Source organism: Astatotilapia calliptera, chromosome 17 (assembly GCF_900246225.1).
Source record: "Astatotilapia calliptera chromosome 17, fAstCal1.2, whole genome shotgun sequence".
Classification (NCBI taxonomy): Eukaryota; Metazoa; Chordata; class Actinopteri; order Cichliformes; family Cichlidae; genus Astatotilapia; species Astatotilapia calliptera.
Genome location: NC_039318.1, coordinates 10,524,596 through 10,542,855, shown reverse-complemented (window position 1 = coordinate 10,542,855; position 18,260 = coordinate 10,524,596). Strand labels below are relative to the sequence as shown.

The 18,260-nt window shown below is 42.7% G+C and overlaps 2 protein-coding genes across 2 annotated transcripts; both read left to right on the top strand.

Annotated features, from left to right (window-relative positions):
• Positions 1–18: 18 nt before the first annotated feature.
• On the top strand, positions 19–9,567 carry stxbp3 (syntaxin binding protein 3). The gene is made up of 19 exons (XM_026147505.1): positions 19–145; positions 1,472–1,521; positions 1,724–1,805; positions 1,919–1,995; positions 2,083–2,155; positions 2,258–2,358; positions 3,239–3,384; positions 3,846–3,939; positions 4,204–4,328; positions 4,463–4,561; positions 4,648–4,705; positions 4,821–4,886; positions 5,139–5,219; positions 5,375–5,510; positions 5,873–5,979; positions 6,061–6,159; positions 8,119–8,204; positions 8,497–8,645; positions 8,934–9,567. The coding sequence occupies exons 1-19, from the start codon at positions 34–36 to the stop codon at positions 9,035–9,037; spliced, it is 1,845 nt and encodes a 614-aa protein (XP_026003290.1). The 5' UTR covers positions 19–33; the 3' UTR covers positions 9,038–9,567.
• A 1,414-nt stretch (positions 9,568–10,981) lies between these two features.
• LOC113009710 (E3 ubiquitin-protein ligase RNF14-like) lies at positions 10,982–17,942 on the top strand. Its single transcript, XM_026148181.1, has 7 exons — positions 10,982–11,627; positions 12,087–12,217; positions 12,339–13,274; positions 15,778–15,856; positions 16,020–16,211; positions 16,415–16,587; positions 16,694–17,942. Exons 1-7 carry the CDS (start codon positions 11,474–11,476, stop codon positions 16,811–16,813), a joined length of 1,785 nt encoding a protein of 594 aa, XP_026003966.1. The 5' UTR covers positions 10,982–11,473; the 3' UTR covers positions 16,814–17,942.
• The last annotated feature ends 318 nt before the right edge of the window (positions 17,943–18,260 follow it).

The window sequence follows — 18,260 nt, the reverse complement described above, 5'->3', positions numbered from 1 at the left end:
CTACAGCTCACTGTCGCACACTTGGTGACGCGAATGACGTCAGAGTTTGTCTTCGTGAATTTCTCGAAGGGAAGCGGCGCAGTGGGGGAAAAAAACAAGATGGCAACGGGCTCAGATCACGGGCTGAAAAGAATAGTTTGGAAAAGTAAGTTTACTCCAACAGGAGAGTATTTCCTGCTCTTGAAAAATAGCACAACGGCGTTTGTTTAGCACGTGAACTGTGAGCTGTTTTAGCTAACCTCTTCCTGCGCATCTTTAGCTTTTGGAATAACAGCGAACATTTTCATTCAGCTGTTCCCTTTGAGCGGAAAATTACAAATTTACGAAACGCAGTAGAACCGATAGAGGAAAAAGCCGCAGACGCAACTTGACCTAACACTTGGCCCGGTCAGAACATAACGACTTTTTTAGGCTACTTGTTTGTAGCAGTAGCCATGGGTGAGGTCACTGTACGTCTGCAACCGCACCTCGTTTATGCAGCGGGATTGCTACAAGTCTGGCGTATTATTTGTATCCTTATCCTGATGTCTTGCCTTCCTCTTGTTGGCTGTGGTTAGGTTATGTCACCAAGAAGGCTGGTTTGTGTTGCCGTTAAAATGAGGGTCAAACAAGCAGCTAAGACTAATGCAGCCCAGTAGAACAGCGGTAATGAAGTTTTGTTGCTGCTGACATGTGTTAGAACTCTGTCAGACTGGTGACCTGTACCCCACCTTTCGCCCTGTGACAGCTGGGATAGATGTATGGATGATTCAAGTTTACGCACTACAGGCTACAAAATGACCATAAGGTCGCTGAACAGTTGTCCCTAAATTAATGAGAGTGCTATCACTCAGGTTTGCACAATAGCAGGCTAATAATCAAGTAACAGAGTTAGACAGAAATAGCCTTTGTTCTTAATACTCCACTCATGAAAGCTGACATAACCTTGGCAGTACGTAAATACTTTAGTTGGTTCAAAGGTCATTCCTTCTTAATTAATCAATTTTTTTTAAACTGCCGAAACCCCCCCAACTAAGTTTAAGTTTACTACTTAAGATAAAATATGTAAAACTCCAGGACCTCACTGTTATCTCACAAAAAAAAAAAAAAAAGTGACGGGATCTGAGTTTTTCTGGCACTTTTTTTTTGAGGAGCTATTTTAAAATTCCATTATCTAGAAAACTACTAGTACCACACCCTTTCACGCTCACGTGGTATGACCCAAACACATATGAAAAATCAATTGTACCAAGACTCTGAAATATTACGAAACACAACTGCATAACTTTTATACATTAGGCTATAAACGTTCTAATATGTTTTAATTTTATGCATAAGTAGCGAGATAATGGATATTTGCAGTTCTGATTACATCATTTTCTGTTTTGCACACTTGAACTAAGAGGTAGCTTAAACAGTGACATCATGAACGATAATTTGTTTTCAGATTATTGTTGTGTTTACATGTTGTCATGTTATGTGCTCCTTACAGGAATACAGGACACAATTATTACAGACTGCAGAAACTCTGAAGTATGGAAGGTAAGAAACCCACCATGTGCTCAGTACAGAGTCCCAGGATTGTACTTGGATAAATGGACAAGCTCCGAGTTACAGATTCAGCTTTGATATGATTGATTCTCACTCATACGCTTTGTCTCGATATGTGGTGCTGCATAGCATGGGAGTATATTACTGTTTAACGCATAATTAAAGGAGCATTTTCACGTTGTCTTCTTCACAGATATTGATTCTGGATCCTTTCACCACCAAGCTCCTCTCGTCATGCTGCAAAATGTCCGACCTGATGTCAGAGAAGATAACAAGTAGGTGGAATGATGTCCTTTTATTTATTTTTACATCACGAAGCTATTTGATCAAAGATAATTTGTGCGTGTATGTCTTTAGCTACTTTTGACTACTAGTATTCTGTTTCTAGTTGTGGAGGACCTGTTCAAAAGCAGAGAGCCTGTTCTCGAAATGAAGTCCATTTACTTTATGACACCTACTGCTAAGGTTTGCTGTTAAAACTTTTTCATTTTCATTTCTTTAACATATCACTGCCAAACTCTGTGAGTTCTTAAATCTATTTTTTTTTCATAGTGTGTGGATGCCTTTATAAAGGATTTCAAGCCCAAACCCAAATACAAAGCTGCGTACGTCTATTTCACTGACTGTAGGTAACTCCTGTGTTGGTGCTTAAATCTGCTTCATCAGCCAAATAGCAGATATACCTTTTACGATCAAAGTGGGCACTGAAAGCTTTTTTGATCTGCAGACTGCCCTGATGACCTGTTCAACAAAATGAGGCAAGCCTGTGGAAAACACATAAGGGTCTGCAAGGAAATAAACATCTCTTTCATGCCTCAGGAAGCACAAGTAAGTGTTTAAAATTTAGCCAAGTGTTCTTTTTTTTTAGTTTATTTTGTAATAGTCCATTTCCTCTTTTTGTCAAAATTCCCCTCAGTTGACAGGCACGCACGCAGGCTGTGCACTTGCCTGTTGTTGAAGGAAGGGAATTTGCCTTGTGTAGGGTGTTTCTTGAAGTCCTAAAGAAAGTAAATCCTGTAGCTTCACATTTTTCCTTGCTATAGCATTTCAGCGGCTTCGTTGTCAACCTTTCCCGTTTATAATTCACTGTGTGTTCTCAATGGGTTTTGGCTGCAGGTGGGATAGTTGCAGAAACAGAAAACTACTGTTGTATACGCGTTACTGGCATTGTCTTGCTGCAGTGAGCGAAAGAAAACACTGGTGAATTCAGCTTTTGCAGATATGAGTTGTTACTTTCACCAGGTGTTGTAGGTTCACAAAGGCTTAAAACGGGGTTTGTTTGTTTATTAGCCGCTTGCTTCCTGTTTGGCAGGCAACATGCTGCCATCGTATCATGTGTAATTCATCGTATGTTGATGTGAATTAGATGTTGTCATTGAAGTAAAAGGTGGTATATGTGCATATATTCTGAAAATGGGTCACTTTAGCCTGTTACTAGGCAGATGTTAGGAAACACAATGGTGTCATAATTTCTGATATAGATGAGAACCTTTACGATATATCTGTGTACCAGGTTTGATTGCTCATCTGCTGATTATCTAGGAGATGTGATCAGACAAAGAAACACACAAGCAGGTGCTTAATGTATTATAGCCTCGAGTTCCGGAAACAATGAGAAATTAAAAATGATCCTTGTGCTCAATTTGTATCTTCTGGAACTTTAATGATGACGGCTGTGGTTTACACTGTGGTGTTAAATACTTTGAAGGTTTTCACCTGCGATAATCCCGGGGCTTTCCGAAGCATCTACAGCCCCAAGAGTCAGGACAAAACGAAGACACTGGAGACACTGGCAGGCCAGCTCGTTACGCTCTGTGCCACATTAGACGAGTACCCAGGGATCCGATACAAGAAGTAAGTCAGACAACATGTAGTGTCTTAGGTAACAATACACCCGAGCCCCCAAGCAGAGTGAAACTTTTTAGGAGAAAAAGTCAGAATAGGTTCCGTATTAATGGCAGGAATAATGCTGGGCTTGAAAACAAAGCGTTGGTATCACTTGTTTCTTTGAACAGACTGGTTTTAGAATGTGTTTGTTCCGAGTGAATATAGTAGACATATATCTTATAACGTTCACTGTTCAAAGAAATAGCTATGTGTAGAAAGAATCACATGGTAGTTGAGCAAGTGAGGTTACTCGCTCACAGCAGCGCTGATCCTATTCAGCCTGATGAAAGTAAGAGTGTAAAGATATGTAAAGAGCAGAGTGCAGCTGTTATTTACAGAAAATACAGTTTTGTGTTTTACAACTACTGGATTAACCTTGACCTCAATGTTCACTTGACTGACGGAAACAACATTTATATCATAACTAGAGACGGCAACATGGAGAATGCCAAACTCCTTGCAGAGCTGGTGGACCGGAAGCTGGACACACACTACCAGCTGGATGACAGTGGCAAGAAAAAGGTGAGAGGCCTGCCGAACAAAGGATGGTTTCAGGATAAACAAGGTCGTAGCCCTGGGAGTAAATGGGAATTTTAAAATACTGTATTGTTTATCACATGAAAGAATAAAATAATCCCTCCTTTGCCTCAAGCACATTAAACAGTTCCCTTTACTATAAATTTGAAAAGGCAAAAGTTTGGACAGCTTGCTCCGTGGAAGTGAATTATCCCCGTTTTTATATATAATTTAATAATATATAACTTTTTTTTCCCCCTACATCACCAGGAGAAGACCCAAGCCCAGTTGCTGATAGTCGACAGAGGCTTTGATCCTGTGACCCCCATCCTGCACGAGCTGACCTACCAGGCCATGGCCTACGATCTCATTGATATAGAAAACGATACCTATAAGTAATGCAGTCTACTTCCTGTATTTTATATAGAGCGATAGATATAGAGATATATGTGTATAATCTGCTTACTGCTTCATACTCTTGTGCTCATGAGAAACTAGATACTGCTATTCTGGGTCATTTTGTGTCCAGGTACAAGGCTAGAGACGGCTTAGAGAAGCAGGCCCTGCTGAATGAGGATGACATGCTCTGGGTGAAGCTGAGGCACCAGCACATCGCAGAGGTTTCAGCGTAAGTGTGCGAAACCAGAAGTATGGCAATATCTTCTTCTTGTTGTCAGAACACTCATCTTAACATTTTTGTTTTCCCTACAACAGGCAAATTCCCAAGATGGTGAAGGAGATATCTGCTAGCAAGAAACAGCCAGATGGGAAGGTACAGTGCAGTGGTTTCTGCTTGTGTGATCGTTTCATTTTGAAAAGCATATCTTGAGCAAACATTTAATGTGTTCATATATATTAATATATATGTATGTTTTTTGTTTCCCCAGATCACAATTAGCAATTTGGCTCAAATGATGAAGAAGATGCCTGCGTTCCGTAAACAGATGACAGAGGTATGCAGTAAAACTTATGTAGGGATAACTGAACTTACTTCGAAGTTATGTGTTCATCTGAAATGTGAGATTAAAGCAGAATTTTCTCCAGGATCTTGTTGTTGGTTTTAAGACAGATACAACTCTTACAACAATTATTATTATTGTAAGGGCTACGCAATCCTTATATTGTGGTCGGGTGTGGCGCCTCTGCAGCCTGTTATTACATAGGGTTGACCTGATGTTTTTAACAGTTTTCTGCCTGGATTCTAGAAAACGATTCATCTGCAGCTGGCTGAGGACTGCATGAAACATTTCGCAAACAATGTGGAGAAACTCTGCAAAGCTGAACAGGTCTGTTTATGCTCTGTTATCAAGATCTAGCAGTCACACTCTTCCTGACCTGCAGAGTACCGTTACTGTATGCGGCCAAGTGTGACCTTCTAATCAAAGCTTTAGGGAAGTGTGTCATGTGTACTATGTGTAATATGCTGTATGTTTCTGTGCAGGACCTTGCAGTAGGCGCCGATGTGGATGGGTTAAAGGTGAAAGATCCCATGAGGACTCTGCTGCCTGTGCTGCTGAACCCATACAGTAAACATGACAAGATCAGAGCTGTGCTGCTCTACATCTTCAGCCTGAACGGTACATCAGCCTTCTCGTGAATAAAGTAGTGCTGTCAGCATTAATCTCATTAAAATGACGTTAACGCCATAACTGCATTAACACAGCAAATCTCCATTAGCGAGCTAACGCAGATCTCCCCACACAAGGCCTGCACAGCGGTAGCGCGGTTAGCTCGTTAACGCATTAGCACCGTGCAGCCCCTCACACGGGGCGATCCGCGTTAACTCGCTAACCGAGATTTGCAGCGTTAATGCGGTTATGGCGTTAACGTCATTTTAACGAGATTAACGCTGACAGCAACTTTTTTTGACTAAAAATTAGAGGTGCTAATTTGTCCATCTGTCTTTTTTGCTTTTTGGTTGTTTGGTGTTTGTAAACAGGGACAACCGAGGAAAACTTAAACAAACTTATTGAGCATGTAAAGATCGAGGGAGAACCGGAGTATATCCAGAACTGGAAAGAGCTGGGCGTGCCCATCATCATAACGGTAGGTTGAGAAAAGGAAAACGTTTCAGTGTTTTGATTTATCCATTTTTTTAAGTTTTCATTGATGTACTTTTATTTCCAGCCCAGTTTCTTCTCTCGTAAACCCAACCGACGAGAGCGTTCCCAAGAGGAGAGATACAGCCTTTCCAGATGGATCCCCACCATAAAAGATGTGATGGAGGTCAGTGACATCATCATGTGGTATCCTAGCTTGTCTTTGCACCCATTGTCTCTGCATTAGTAAGCATCCATAAACTGTACCTTTGCAATTCACCGATTCTGCTAGCTGCTAATGATTGCTAAGTGATGGATTTTATTAATCTATCTAAAACTAAATTCAATGAAACTAAAGTAGAAACTTGCGGGCTTTGTTGTAGCTCACTTGAGTCCATATTATGCTTTAGACAGTGAAAGTAAAACTGCTCTACAGACACCAACACACAGACGGGGTGTAGAGGTTTCAGTTCAGTTGGTGGAATGAACTTTTTCGACACCTGTCAATCAAAGCTTTGAGCCTCTGCAAGTACAAATGTTTGAGTTATAAATAAAAAGTTACCCTGGCGCACAGTTGTTATAAAGGATGAATTTATCCATTGCCAAAAGCAGTTTTTATTTCAGGCTGTAAACATTTGTTCATTTCATTGCTGATTTGGGGCATTTGAACATGTGTGAGCCGACTCTGTTGTGTACCCAGCCTTGAGCGGTCATTAGAGTAGTTGATGCCAAACTGAACATGTAACTGTATCTGTTTCATTGTGCTACCCCAGTCCTCATCTAAGGGGCATTCATGAGCACAACTATGGAAGCAGAACAAAAGGAGGTTATCAGATTCGGGTCATCTGATAAGCTGTGTCACACAAGTTTGTGTTGTTCTGTACCGTTTTCTGCATCCTAGCAAGTGTAAACCACAACAAGGCACTAGTTGTTGCCTTGTTGTTTTTCTTCAGAGGATGGTCCTTCTGTTTCTGTCTCAGTCCCTCAGAACTAGTGTTTTTATTGTCTTATAAGTATGTTGGGTGAAAATCTTTGTCCTTTGTTTGTGTGAAATTCGCTGTGCTGCCAGTTTTTGGTTTTCTTTTCTAAATGTACCTTTTCACTGTGCTTTGTTTTCACTTTGGTAAGTCATGTGACCTGTCAACCACAAATCATGAAAAGAAAATATATACTTGCTCTTAAAACTCAGCTGCCGAAGCCGTTTCTCTGAAATGGGTGTGGAACTGAGAGGTGGAAATACCCCCATTAGCAGTTTTCCCCCAAACTCTTCTCTTCACTCAGTCTCAGTTCTGTAAATCCATGTTGTTAATCAGATGGAGTGTATCCAATGAAGAGGAGGCTCTTAATAGCAAACAAAACTGAGAGGAGCCTTTTAGTAATCATCTTACAGGTTACTGTGAAAATAAGTTTATATTAGATTAGAATCTAACTCCATGTTATAGGATCTGTAACATGAGCTCGTTTCTTCTCATCTTCACTTGCATTTCCTGTTATTACATGGGAAAAAAAGAAGAAGAAAAACATCAGTGGTCTTCACCTGAGCACCTGGTTTCCTGTCAAATGCGGTTAAAATGTTTCCTCTTGCAGCAGAAGACAAATTGATTTGATGTGTAGGAGCTGAATATCTGCTGCAGATAACTTAAAGCTCGTCTGCTAGTCTCAAGTATTTCTAAGCATAAAGGTGCATGATGCAAAAAAACAGTGAGACTTTGAGTTTGAGGAAAGCAAATTGTTTGTCAAGCAGTAGCCTGTGTTTTGACATCTACTAATGCATGATGTAGTTATGTTATTATCACACCTTCCCTTGGCACCAAAATTACTCATCATGTGTTCTTCTGTTAATTAGCTCTGTTAATGGCACGACTTCTGCTTTTAAGTTGTGACGTCACCCACAAAATAAATCGTTTTACAGAGTGACTGAAACTTGTGTTACAAATATAAAGAAAACTGAAGTATGCGCATGATGGTCAAAGAGATACACGTTGCGTAACATTTAGAAGATGACCACTGGACCATGTGCATATAAATTTAATGTAGGTAGGACCCCTCAGCGAGTGAAGGTTACTGCACTTTAAAATTGTTACTGGCTTGCAAAACAGATTTGCTCCCCATGTCACATGATCTCTAAAACATGCGTTACTTCCAGGATGTCGTGGAGAACAAACTGGACACCAAAGAGTGGCCGCACCAGTCCGAGTGTCCTGCTGCCTGGAATGGCTCCGGGGCTGTGAGGTGGGTTTTTGTGAGTGACCAGGCTGGAACTGGGCTGCTGTTTTGGTTTCTTTCTAACTGAAGAATATACAGTTTAACAACCCTACAGTTTTGTGTTGTTGTGTCACTTAGTTATGCTTATACAGTCAGTCTGTGTGATTTATCTCTCCACATCCACTTTCTGTTTCTTAGAGGGTTGATTGAGGTGAATGAGGTCGATTTTCCAGTTTCAACAGTAAGAAGCAGCGTCTGCTTTTTCTTCTTTAAGGCTCTGTCAGTTAATATTTCCGATGCCCCTCCTTCTTCTCCACAGCGCACGGCAGAAGCACAGAGCCAGCACTCAGGATGACCGCCGGACTGGCTCACGTCTCATCATCTTTGTTATAGGAGGGATCAGCTTCTCTGAGATGCGCTGCGCCTACGAGGTCACCAGGGCAATGAAAACCTGCGAGGTCATCATTGGTAAGACTCAGTGCAAGGAAACAGCTGGACAATGCTTCGTACCAAACAGGCGCGCAGAAAGTCAGAATGCTGGGGAAATATTAGCTTGCAGCACATGAACTAAGGAGAGCTATGATTGTGACGATTATCGGGAAGGTTCCACTGAGTTTTAAGATTACACTTATTATACGTTATTTCCTGCTGTTTTACACCCCCTACTGGAGCAGAGCGGAATTATGACAGGACTTTTCTTTTGTTTGTTTGTTTGTTTGTTTTTTAATGCAATTTATTTATCTTTATCCTATACAGGGTCTTCCCACATTTTGACCCCCACCGTTCTCCTGGATGACATCAAGGCCCTGAGCAAAGGACCCATGGAAAGCTTCACACTAGAGGTCGAGACCAAAGCTTGAGAAGTTCGGCCCCCACCCCGCTTGTTTCTCTACATCCCTTATCACTCAGCACAGCACACTTATCTTAACTTCCTCAGTGGAATTGTGAAGGGAATTTCCTTACAGTCATTTAAATAGCTTTTCAATCCAAGCCCATGTTTATAGTGCAAGGTATGAGACGCAGATTTTCCACATGAAGACCTAAGAACATGGTGCGATTATGACATTGTGATTTGAACATTTGGATAGTATTTAAATACTAACTGATCTCATCCTACTCTAACCCGTCTGTTTGTTTGTCTTAAAAATTATGATAATGTTACAAGTTGAAAGGCTTCTAAGAGAAACCTTGAAAAACAGAAAAGTGGTGCAAAGTCGCACATCACTGATGTATATATGTATGTAAGCACTGAGTCCCTGCTATGCCATTTTGACTTTTTCACCTCTGTTCATAAACACTTTAATGACTTTTGAAGACTATTTTTAACATTGAGTATTTCGTTTTCCTTGAACAGCTGACTAATAAATGGATGAAGTGGTTCAAGTCTTAAGAGTTCATTTTGCCTCATTTGTAGACTGCGCATGGAGCTAAAACATCAGAATAGCCAGTAAATGTCCACAAGAGAAAACCAACACAAATTTCCTAAATTCCTGGCTAAGCCGGGTAAACAGCATTAACAGGTCTTTGCATCAGGGTGACATGTAAACACTCACAGCAAAGTCCTGCTTCACTGATCCTACATACGCAACCACTCACACGTATGGAACTGTATGGTGGATGAAAATCTGACAGTGCTTTTCTGAATTCGTAACTCCATCGGTTTTGACAAGATCTCAAACGGCACTGGCTTAAATGCAAACCCAAACCATCACAGAGCCTCCACCCTGTTTTACAGATGGCTGTAGACACTCACTGCTGTACCTCTCTCCTGACCTCCTCTGTACATACCAATTCAAACCAAAAATATCATTTTTAGAGTCATTACTCAGACCTGTTGCCACTGATTTTCAGTATAGTTCTTGTGTAATTTGGCAAGCCCCAGACATTTCTCCCTGCTTCCCTTCCTTGACTTCCTTGACAGTCACTGAGACCATTTTTGCTGAGGATGGATCAACATCTACAGGGCCGGAAATGAGGAGTGGTGCAAGACGTTAGCACAGTGCTATATGTTACTGCTAAGGACTCCTGCTAACACTTGCTCTCATTGTTGAAAATGGCTTTAAATTATAAGTGTGTTTGTGTGTGTCCCTCCCAAAAGTAAAAGCCTCCCAGAGGAAGCAGGAGACCACAGGTACGCATACACTCACATTCATCTACAGTAAGGTGCTGCTCTTGTTCCTATTTTTCTGCTCTCTGTTACCTAATCTAAACACAGCTTTCAGGAACTTCTCTTTCTTTATGTGTAAACCTGTTCTCAGGAAACCAGTGTTAAAGTTCTGCTTTCACTGCGGTCGGTCCGTGTCCATGAATCTGACCCTGGGCAGGTGCTGCAACAAGGTCTTCTACTGCTCCAGGACCTGCAAGCTCAACTCCTGGGAAGAAAGACACAAGAAAGAGTGCATCCGGGTGTCAGGTGGGAGTCAGAGCCTCTCCACCCAACAGTTAGAGCCAAACTTCAGCAACCTTAAAATATTTGATGACAGTTTGTCACAAGTGCTTTGAATATATGAATCACTTATCTGAATAATAAAATGATATTTAGAGAACAATTGATGATGCAGAGAATTTGTGAAATGCTAATTTAGTTTTGGAAGAATAGAGCATGTAAATACTGTATTTCTTTCTTTCCAGCATCTGTTAACAGTGCCCAGAAAAATGATGTATCAAAGAAGTCCCAGGGCTTTGTCTGCCATCTTGAAATCCAAAAAAGCCCCCAGAGTGTCCAGTTCGAATCCCAGAGAGAACTAAAGCTGTTGAGCAAGGCAGAGAAAAAGTTCTAGAGCCAAAGCCAAGTCAATGTGATGGAAAATTAGAGCCACAACTGATGGATATTAAAATTTCTGTTTCATTATGTCTAATATTGACTTAGCTAATTTAACAAAGCACTCTTAGATCACTTTGTGAGGAACTTAAAGGAGAAACGTTCACAGAGGAGCAGGGAGTATTCTTCTGTAATGTGTTTCAGTAAATTAAAGGAGAGAGGAGTTTAATAGTGTACTGTATTGTTGGGTTCATAGAGACATGGATTGCAAATAAAAGTGCAAAATGGACTATTAAGGAGTATTAGTACTAAAAAACAAACAAACATGCTGATTGGCCTGTTAGACTGGTTTGCATTAGCAGCAGGGTTACAGTAGGCTGAGGTTGCTGCCTGTACTTTGCTTCTTACATCATACGCTGATGAGTCAGAGGGACGGACAAACAAGGACCAGGAACAGCTGGTGTGACCCAGAGTCAAGCAAGAAGCCACAGAAGGAAGGCTTCTCACAAAATCAGACCGAGGAGGAAGTGGAGGGATGACTGAGGACTTGGAGGAGCAGGAAGACGAGCTGCTCGCTCTCCAGAGTATTTTCGATGCGGACGAGTTTGTTCGGGACGAGTCGAAGTCTGCCGGAGAAATCCGAGTATGTGTCGAGCTTCCTGTCGGCTTCAGCGTGGCTCTCAGAGAGGGTAAATCAGAGGCGCCGGGGTTGTCAAACACGCCCCTGTTGGACCGAAAAGGTCCGATCTGATGTTTTTGGAAAATGTTGGTTTGGAATATTAGGAAGCACCTTTACTGTTACAGCCTTAATCATCTACTTAAGATAAAAATGGGTTTTATGTAGCCAATGATGTAAAATGAGTTAAACACTTGTTCTGCATTAGGCGAGCCCGTAACAATGTAATGAGCATGTTTTTGTTGGCATTAAATGGAATGTATGATGTATGAATTAAATATATCTATATTAAATATACCTTTGAACAGCTTAATGTCATCAAGCATCATTTATAGCTTTTGCTATTTGTGTTCATGTGACAGAATATATCAAATATTTTCTGTCGAATACACCCAAATTATTTAAAAACAAATAAACAAACATTACAGAAAGAGATTAGTTCATCTGATGAGCTCGTATTTTTCTTTCTAAGGTGAAAGTCTGCGTCAGTATGATATTTCCTTCCTTCCACCGCTGCTTTTGAACTTTGGGCTTCCTGAAGACTACCCTTCCTCCTCCCCTCCCTCCTTCAGCCTCACCTGCAGCTGGCTGACTCACACACAGGTAATCAGCAGTCAAGTCATTGTTGGTCACATGTTCAGCCTGCCAGTGTGTGAGAGGTTCACAGGACATTGTAGAGGCTCAGTAAAGATGACAACAATCTATTCTCCCTCTCCCTCCACAGTTGGCTGCACTGCGTGCTCATCTCGCTGATCTCTATGAGGCCACTGGGGGAGCTGTGGTGCTCTTCTCCTGGGTGCAGTTTCTCAGAGAAGATGCTCTGAGGTTCCTGAACATCCACAGTAAGCTGGATCTTCCTCCTGATGAACGCAGCACCCTGCATTATAACCAGGACCAACACGATGCTGAACTCTCAGAACCAAAGAACAATTCAGAGCCAGAGTTCTCTGTACCATCCTCGGAAGTTCAGGAGAATCCTTCAGACGGGAGCAGCGCAGACTCTCAGGGAGCTTCGGCTTTAGACTCCTGCAAGCATGACCAGAATGATCTGAACTCTCACCAGAGCCAGAGTGATCTAACCTCAGATTATCAAAGAGCTCTTTCTCCAGAGCCTGCACTCCAAAACCAAACCACACACACTCCAGATGTGACAATCCTCCAAGCCTCAGAGTTTAATGTTGATCTCCAGGATGATCTTTCTTCATCTGCAGAGAAATCCAAGCATCATCAAAGTGTCCGGGAAGATTTCTTAAATGAAGGAGATGCTTCTCTCTCATCGCTGCTTCCCTCCACCTCCTCAGGCACGTTAGATCCAAGTGAACTTGGAGCTGCTTCTCTGCCGGTCCAGCCCACAGATTCTCCTCAGAGTGAAGAGCAAACCCTCTCTGGTCTCTTTTTATCTCCATCACAGACTCTGCTGTCCCACATTTTGATTTATGATGCGGCCCAGAAACACAAAGTGTTTGCCACCACTTTCTTTGACTGCGGGGTTTGTTTTATGGGCCGGCTCGGGTCCGAGTGCGTGAAGCTGTCACCGTGTGGCCACGTCTTCTGCCGGGCCTGTCTCTGCGAGTTCTGTACGGTTCAGATCACAGAGGGGAACGTCCGGGATGTCACCTGTCCTCAGGCAGACTGCGCTGGTGCCCCTACACCTGCACAGGTAGAAGCTACACGCAGCCTTCAACCTGCAGAATGGTTTCAACAACTGTAGTGTTTGGTCCTTTCATCTAATATCAAAACACATTTTAAAAGCTGTTAAAAATAGCTACAGGTAGAAGGATCAAGCACAGAGGAGACAAGGAGAACTGATGACTGCCCTTTCTTGTCAAATAGAATAGAATAGAATAGAATAGAATAATCCTTTAATTGTCTCACACGGGGAAATTTGGTTTTAACAGCAGCCAGAAAGACCCATATACAAACAAACAGTACACAGAACAGAAACATACACAATATTTCTTACATATTTACATTAAGGACAATGGTTACTATAAACAGAGTACTGTACAGTTATTAAATTAAATAAAAATAACTACAGATAAGAGGCAAACCAGGTTGCAGTGTGAATCGGTTGATTAACTTATTGCAGTTACAGCGCAGATGTAAACATCTATGTTTGTTGGGAGCAGTTCTGATTGTACAGTCTGACAGCTGCAGGGAGGAAGGACCTGCGGAAATGCTCCTTCATGCATCTAGGATGCAGCAGTCTGTCACTGAAGGAGCTCTGCAGTTCAGCAACATGCATGGAGTGGGAGACTCTGTCCATCAGAGATGTTATTTTGGCCAGAGTCCTTCTGTCTCCCACCACCTGCACTTGGTCCTGGGTGCATCCCAGAACAGAGCTGGCCTTCCTGATGAGTTTATCCAACCTCTTCCTCTCAGCTGCCGATAAACTGCTGCTCCAACATACAACACTGTAAAAAATGACGGATGCCACCACAGAGTCATAGAAAGTCTTTAAAAGCGCTCCCTGTACTCCAAATGACCTCAGCTGCCTCAGCAGGTCGAGTCTGCTCTGACCTTTCCTGTAAAGAGCATCAGCGTTGTGGCTCCAGTCCAGTTTATTATTCAGGTGAACACCCAGGTACCTATAAGAGTCCACTATCTCAATGTCCACTCCCTGGATGTTCACCGGTGTCAGTGTGGTGGGTCTGCGTCTCCGGAAGTCCACCACCAATTCCTTGGTTTTCCCGGCGTTGATCAGCAGGTGGCTCTGCTGACACCAGTCTACAAAGTCCAGAGTCCACCGTCTGTACTCTGAGTCGTCCTCACCTGTGATGAGGCCGACTATGGCAGAGTCGTCAGAGAACTTCTGTAGGTGGCAGCGTGGAGAGGGTGAAGAGGACGGTGACGGCACCCTGTGGGGCCCCCATACTGCAGACCAGCGTGTCAGAGACACAGCCCTGTGACCTCACATACTGTGGGCGTCCTGTGAGGTAGTCCAGTATCCACTGGGACATGTGTTGGTCCACTCCCGATAGCTCCAGCTAAACAGTGCTTCCAGGCTTCTCCAGGTGAGTCAGAGCTCGGTGCAGGAGGTAGATGATGGCGTCCTCCACCCCAATGCCAGGCTGGTAAGCAAACTGTAGCGGATCCAATGAAGACCTCACCAGGGGGCGCAGATGGTTTAGAACCAACCTCTCGAGGTTCTTCATCAGATGCGATGTCAGGGGTACTGGCCTGTAGCTGCTGAGGTCCTTGGGATGGGAGGTCTTTGGTACCGGTACCACACAGGATGTCTTCCACAGCTGTGATACTTTCCCCAGTGACAGGCTCAGGTTGAGCAGATATCCTAGGATGCCACACAGTTCATCTGCGCAGCATCTCAGGAGCCTGGAGCTGATGCCATCTGGACCTGCAGCCTTCCGCACCTTGATCTTGCGAAGCTCGTTCCTCACTTGAAGTGCTGAGATAGAAAGAATGGATTTTGGGGGAGGGTGGTGTATGTTGGAGTCCACAGAAGCCGGGGGTGGGTGTAATGACTGGGAGCTGGGAGGCGTGAAGCTGAGAGTTGTGAAGTCCTGAGATGAAGGAGAGGCAGTCCCTGAAGGAGATTGCAGCAGGGGGGGACGATGCTGTGGGAGGGGTGGGTGGTTGATCAAACCTATTAAAATATTATTTAGGTCATTCACCCACCCCAAGTCTCCTGCAGCCTGAGGGGTTGGTTTTTGTCCTGAGATTGTCTTCAGGCTGTTCCAAACCCCTCTGATGTTGTCCTGTTGCAGCTGCTCTTCCATCTTCCTCCTGTAGTTTTCATTTCCTTGCCTTATCTTCCATTTCAGCTTCTTCTGGACGACTCTCAGCTCCTGTTCGTGTCCAGATCTAAAGACTCTCTTCTTCTCCTTGAGGAGAGCTTTAATTTCAGGATTTATCGATGGCTTGTTGTTAGAAAAACACCATACCTTTTTGATGGCTACGGTGTTCATGTAATCTGTAATGCAGTCTGTGATGCTGTTGAGGTCATCCTCCAGGGGGCTGCAGAGGTTGTCCCACACAGTAGAACGGAAACAGTCCCTCGGGGCCTCTTCAGTCTCTGCTGACCATTTCCTTACTGTGCGTTTCAAACACAGAGGTTTCAAATGAAACCTCTGTGTTTGAATTTCGATCAGCTGACCTCAGTCTCACTTTGTGTCTCTGCTTGTTCATCTCTGTTGTGTTTGTAGGTGCAGAGTCTGGTAGGGGAGAAGCTGTTTGACCGCTATGACCGTCTCCTGCTGCAGAAGACTCTGGACAGCATGTCTGGTCTGTTTTCTTTCTGTTGCTGTTATACTGATTGTGTGATGAAGGCTTTCATAGACTGATCAGAATCTATTTATTACATTTCTGGGTTAGACCTGGTAAAAAGAACATCTTTAGCTCTTTTTCATAAATATCTCATTTCTTTTGGCATCTTTTTGTCTCGCAGATGTGACGTACTGCCCTCGAACATCCTGCGGCTCTGCCGTGATTTTGGAGAAATCCAGCAAGGCAGCACTTTGCTCTGAGTGCGGCTTTGCCTTCTGCGTCATATGCAGAAAAACATACCATGGAACGGGGAAGTGTGAGACCAAGAAAAAATATGCTGAAAGATATATAATAGACCTGCCACAGTCACAAGGTACACAGCTGTGTGACCACAAGAAAAAGGTTTCAAAGAATAATGAAAATGACAACATCCAGTCACAGTAAATGTAAAACTGTTTCACAAATGAGACTTTGGAGGTTTGAAAGTACAGGAGGTAACTGGATGATTGCTTTGAGTCGATGCACATGTGTGTTTAGTCCAAGTGTAGATGCTGGTGTCCTTTATGTGTCTCTTAGAGGGGGTGAAGGCTCTCTGGGAGGACTATGCCAGTGGCAGCAGGGAGAGGAAGCGCCTGCTGGAAAATAGATATGGCTGCAATTTACTGGTGTCCATTGCAGAAAAAAAACTAAGCGACAACTGGATTGCCAACAATACCAAGAGTTGTCCTGAATGCTTCACTAGAATAGAGGTTTGCACTCACCTGAGCACATTCGTACAAACTTGCGAGCACAGAGCAGTTCAGAGAGAGTTTCTGATTGAATTTGCTCATACGTGTGTTGTGCTTTACGTTACAGAAGGATGGAGGGTGTGACCAGATGTTGTGCACTCGCTGTAAGAAGATTTTCTGGTGGGACAGACTGACTCCAGAAAACACAACCGAACAGTTTTATGGGGGTCAATCTTCTTCCAACTAATTCTAAGAATCAGCACCACATACTGTCTCATAATCAGCAGGGGGCAACAAAAACAACAATGACAGGAAGGAATAACCAAACCGTTGGTTCCTTAGAAAACCCAAAGTGCTGTAAATTAACAAAAATTGCCCTCTTTGGCTGTTTTATTTGCCTTAGGCCGCAATGAAGCATTTACACTAAAGGTGTATGTTCTAATCAATTATCAATTATTCTTTCAGTTAATGGACAAATTATGTGGTCAGAAAACAGACACATTTGCCAGAACCTTGTTTTTTCAAACCAACAGTTCAAAACACAAATTTCTTTTTCTCCTGATGAACCAAATTAACTGAGCAAGTATTTCCCAGACTGATGAATTCCTCTGCTTTTAGATGTGTGCTGCTGTTAAGTACTGTTATGGCACAAAAATGCTCTGTGCAGTCATTATCACTGTAACGTTTGAACTCTGAGGGAAAAGACAGGTTCACACTGCCACAGATATATGCAGCTGCAACAACTACAGGTAAAGCTTCTGACCTTGACGTGCATGTTTCATTTCAATTCCAGCAGCAGCCTACAGGTAGATCCTGAACATGTGTCTTCTTTCCCCTTCCTCCACTGCCCTGTTATGACAGTGCAACAAAGACGCCAGCATGTTTGATTTTCTTGTCTGTCCAGGAAAAATCCTGCTTCCTCATCACTTCCTCATAAATGTCTAAACAGCAGTTTGCCTTTATAACCCACAGAAGGAGACTGCAGAATGCAAGAATACTTTTTAATTGTATCGGTTACACCTTTATTTTTCCTGCTAGCACAAACAAAATACATGCTTCATTAAAAAAAGACAAATTTACTAACTCTCCAGACTGGAACCACTGTAGCTCCAAAAATGCAGGCTCATCCTTTAGTTAGAACATCTTGAAACATGGCTCAATCACCTCACCCTCAACCCCAACTGGTCACAGCAGATGACTTATTCTTCCGAACTATCAAAAGCGAGTCCCTCCTTCCCACTGTTGCCAAGTGCATGCTCATGGGCGTTCATCTGATTGTTGGGATTTTCTCTGTAGGATCTTTAACTTATGGTGTAATATACTTTGCAGTGACTGTTGCAGGGGTACCATATAAATAAAACTGAGTAAATTGGAAATCAGTTTGAAATTCTAGAAAATTTACACTGACACATACAGTGTGTGCTGGAAGGAATTCTTAGATAAAGAAGCATGAATTCACAGAAAACATAAGCAACTGATAATGGTAGTAATAACCGTCAAATTGACTTCTTGGCTATACTCAATATATTTTTTATAGGTTTTCACTGCAAGATTTGACTGAAGAAAACACCTGCGATGCATTTTCTAAAGGTGTTGGCGGGTTTTGTTGGCAAAACACTTTCCTTTATACTGGTTCTCAAGTCAAAAACACAGATTTTTTACTTTGCTCTCAAGGCTTGCACAGATTTGCTTTG

What these genes read in the sequence shown, in the direction of transcription:
- LOC113009710 (XM_026148181.1), top strand. Translation starts at nt 11,474, where the DNA reads ATGACTGAGGACTTGGAGGAGCAGGAAGACGAGCTGCTCGCTCTCCAG. An exon ending in GTGCCCCTACACCTGCACAG is followed by an intron (nt 13,275 to 15,777) that starts GTAGAAGCTACA and finishes TTGTGTTTGTAG; the next exon opens with GTGCAGAGTCTGGTAGGGGA. An exon ending in AATGCTTCACTAGAATAGAG is followed by an intron (nt 16,588 to 16,693) that starts GTTTGCACTCAC and finishes TTTACGTTACAG; the next exon opens with AAGGATGGAGGGTGTGACCA.
- stxbp3 (XM_026147505.1), top strand. Translation starts at nt 34, where the DNA reads ATGACGTCAGAGTTTGTCTTCGTGAATTTCTCGAAGGGAAGCGGCGCA. An exon ending in GAAAAGAATAGTTTGGAAAA is followed by an intron (nt 146 to 1,471) that starts GTAAGTTTACTC and finishes TGCTCCTTACAG; the next exon opens with GAATACAGGACACAATTATT. An exon ending in GTACGTCTATTTCACTGACT is followed by an intron (nt 2,156 to 2,257) that starts GTAGGTAACTCC and finishes TTTGATCTGCAG; the next exon opens with ACTGCCCTGATGACCTGTTC.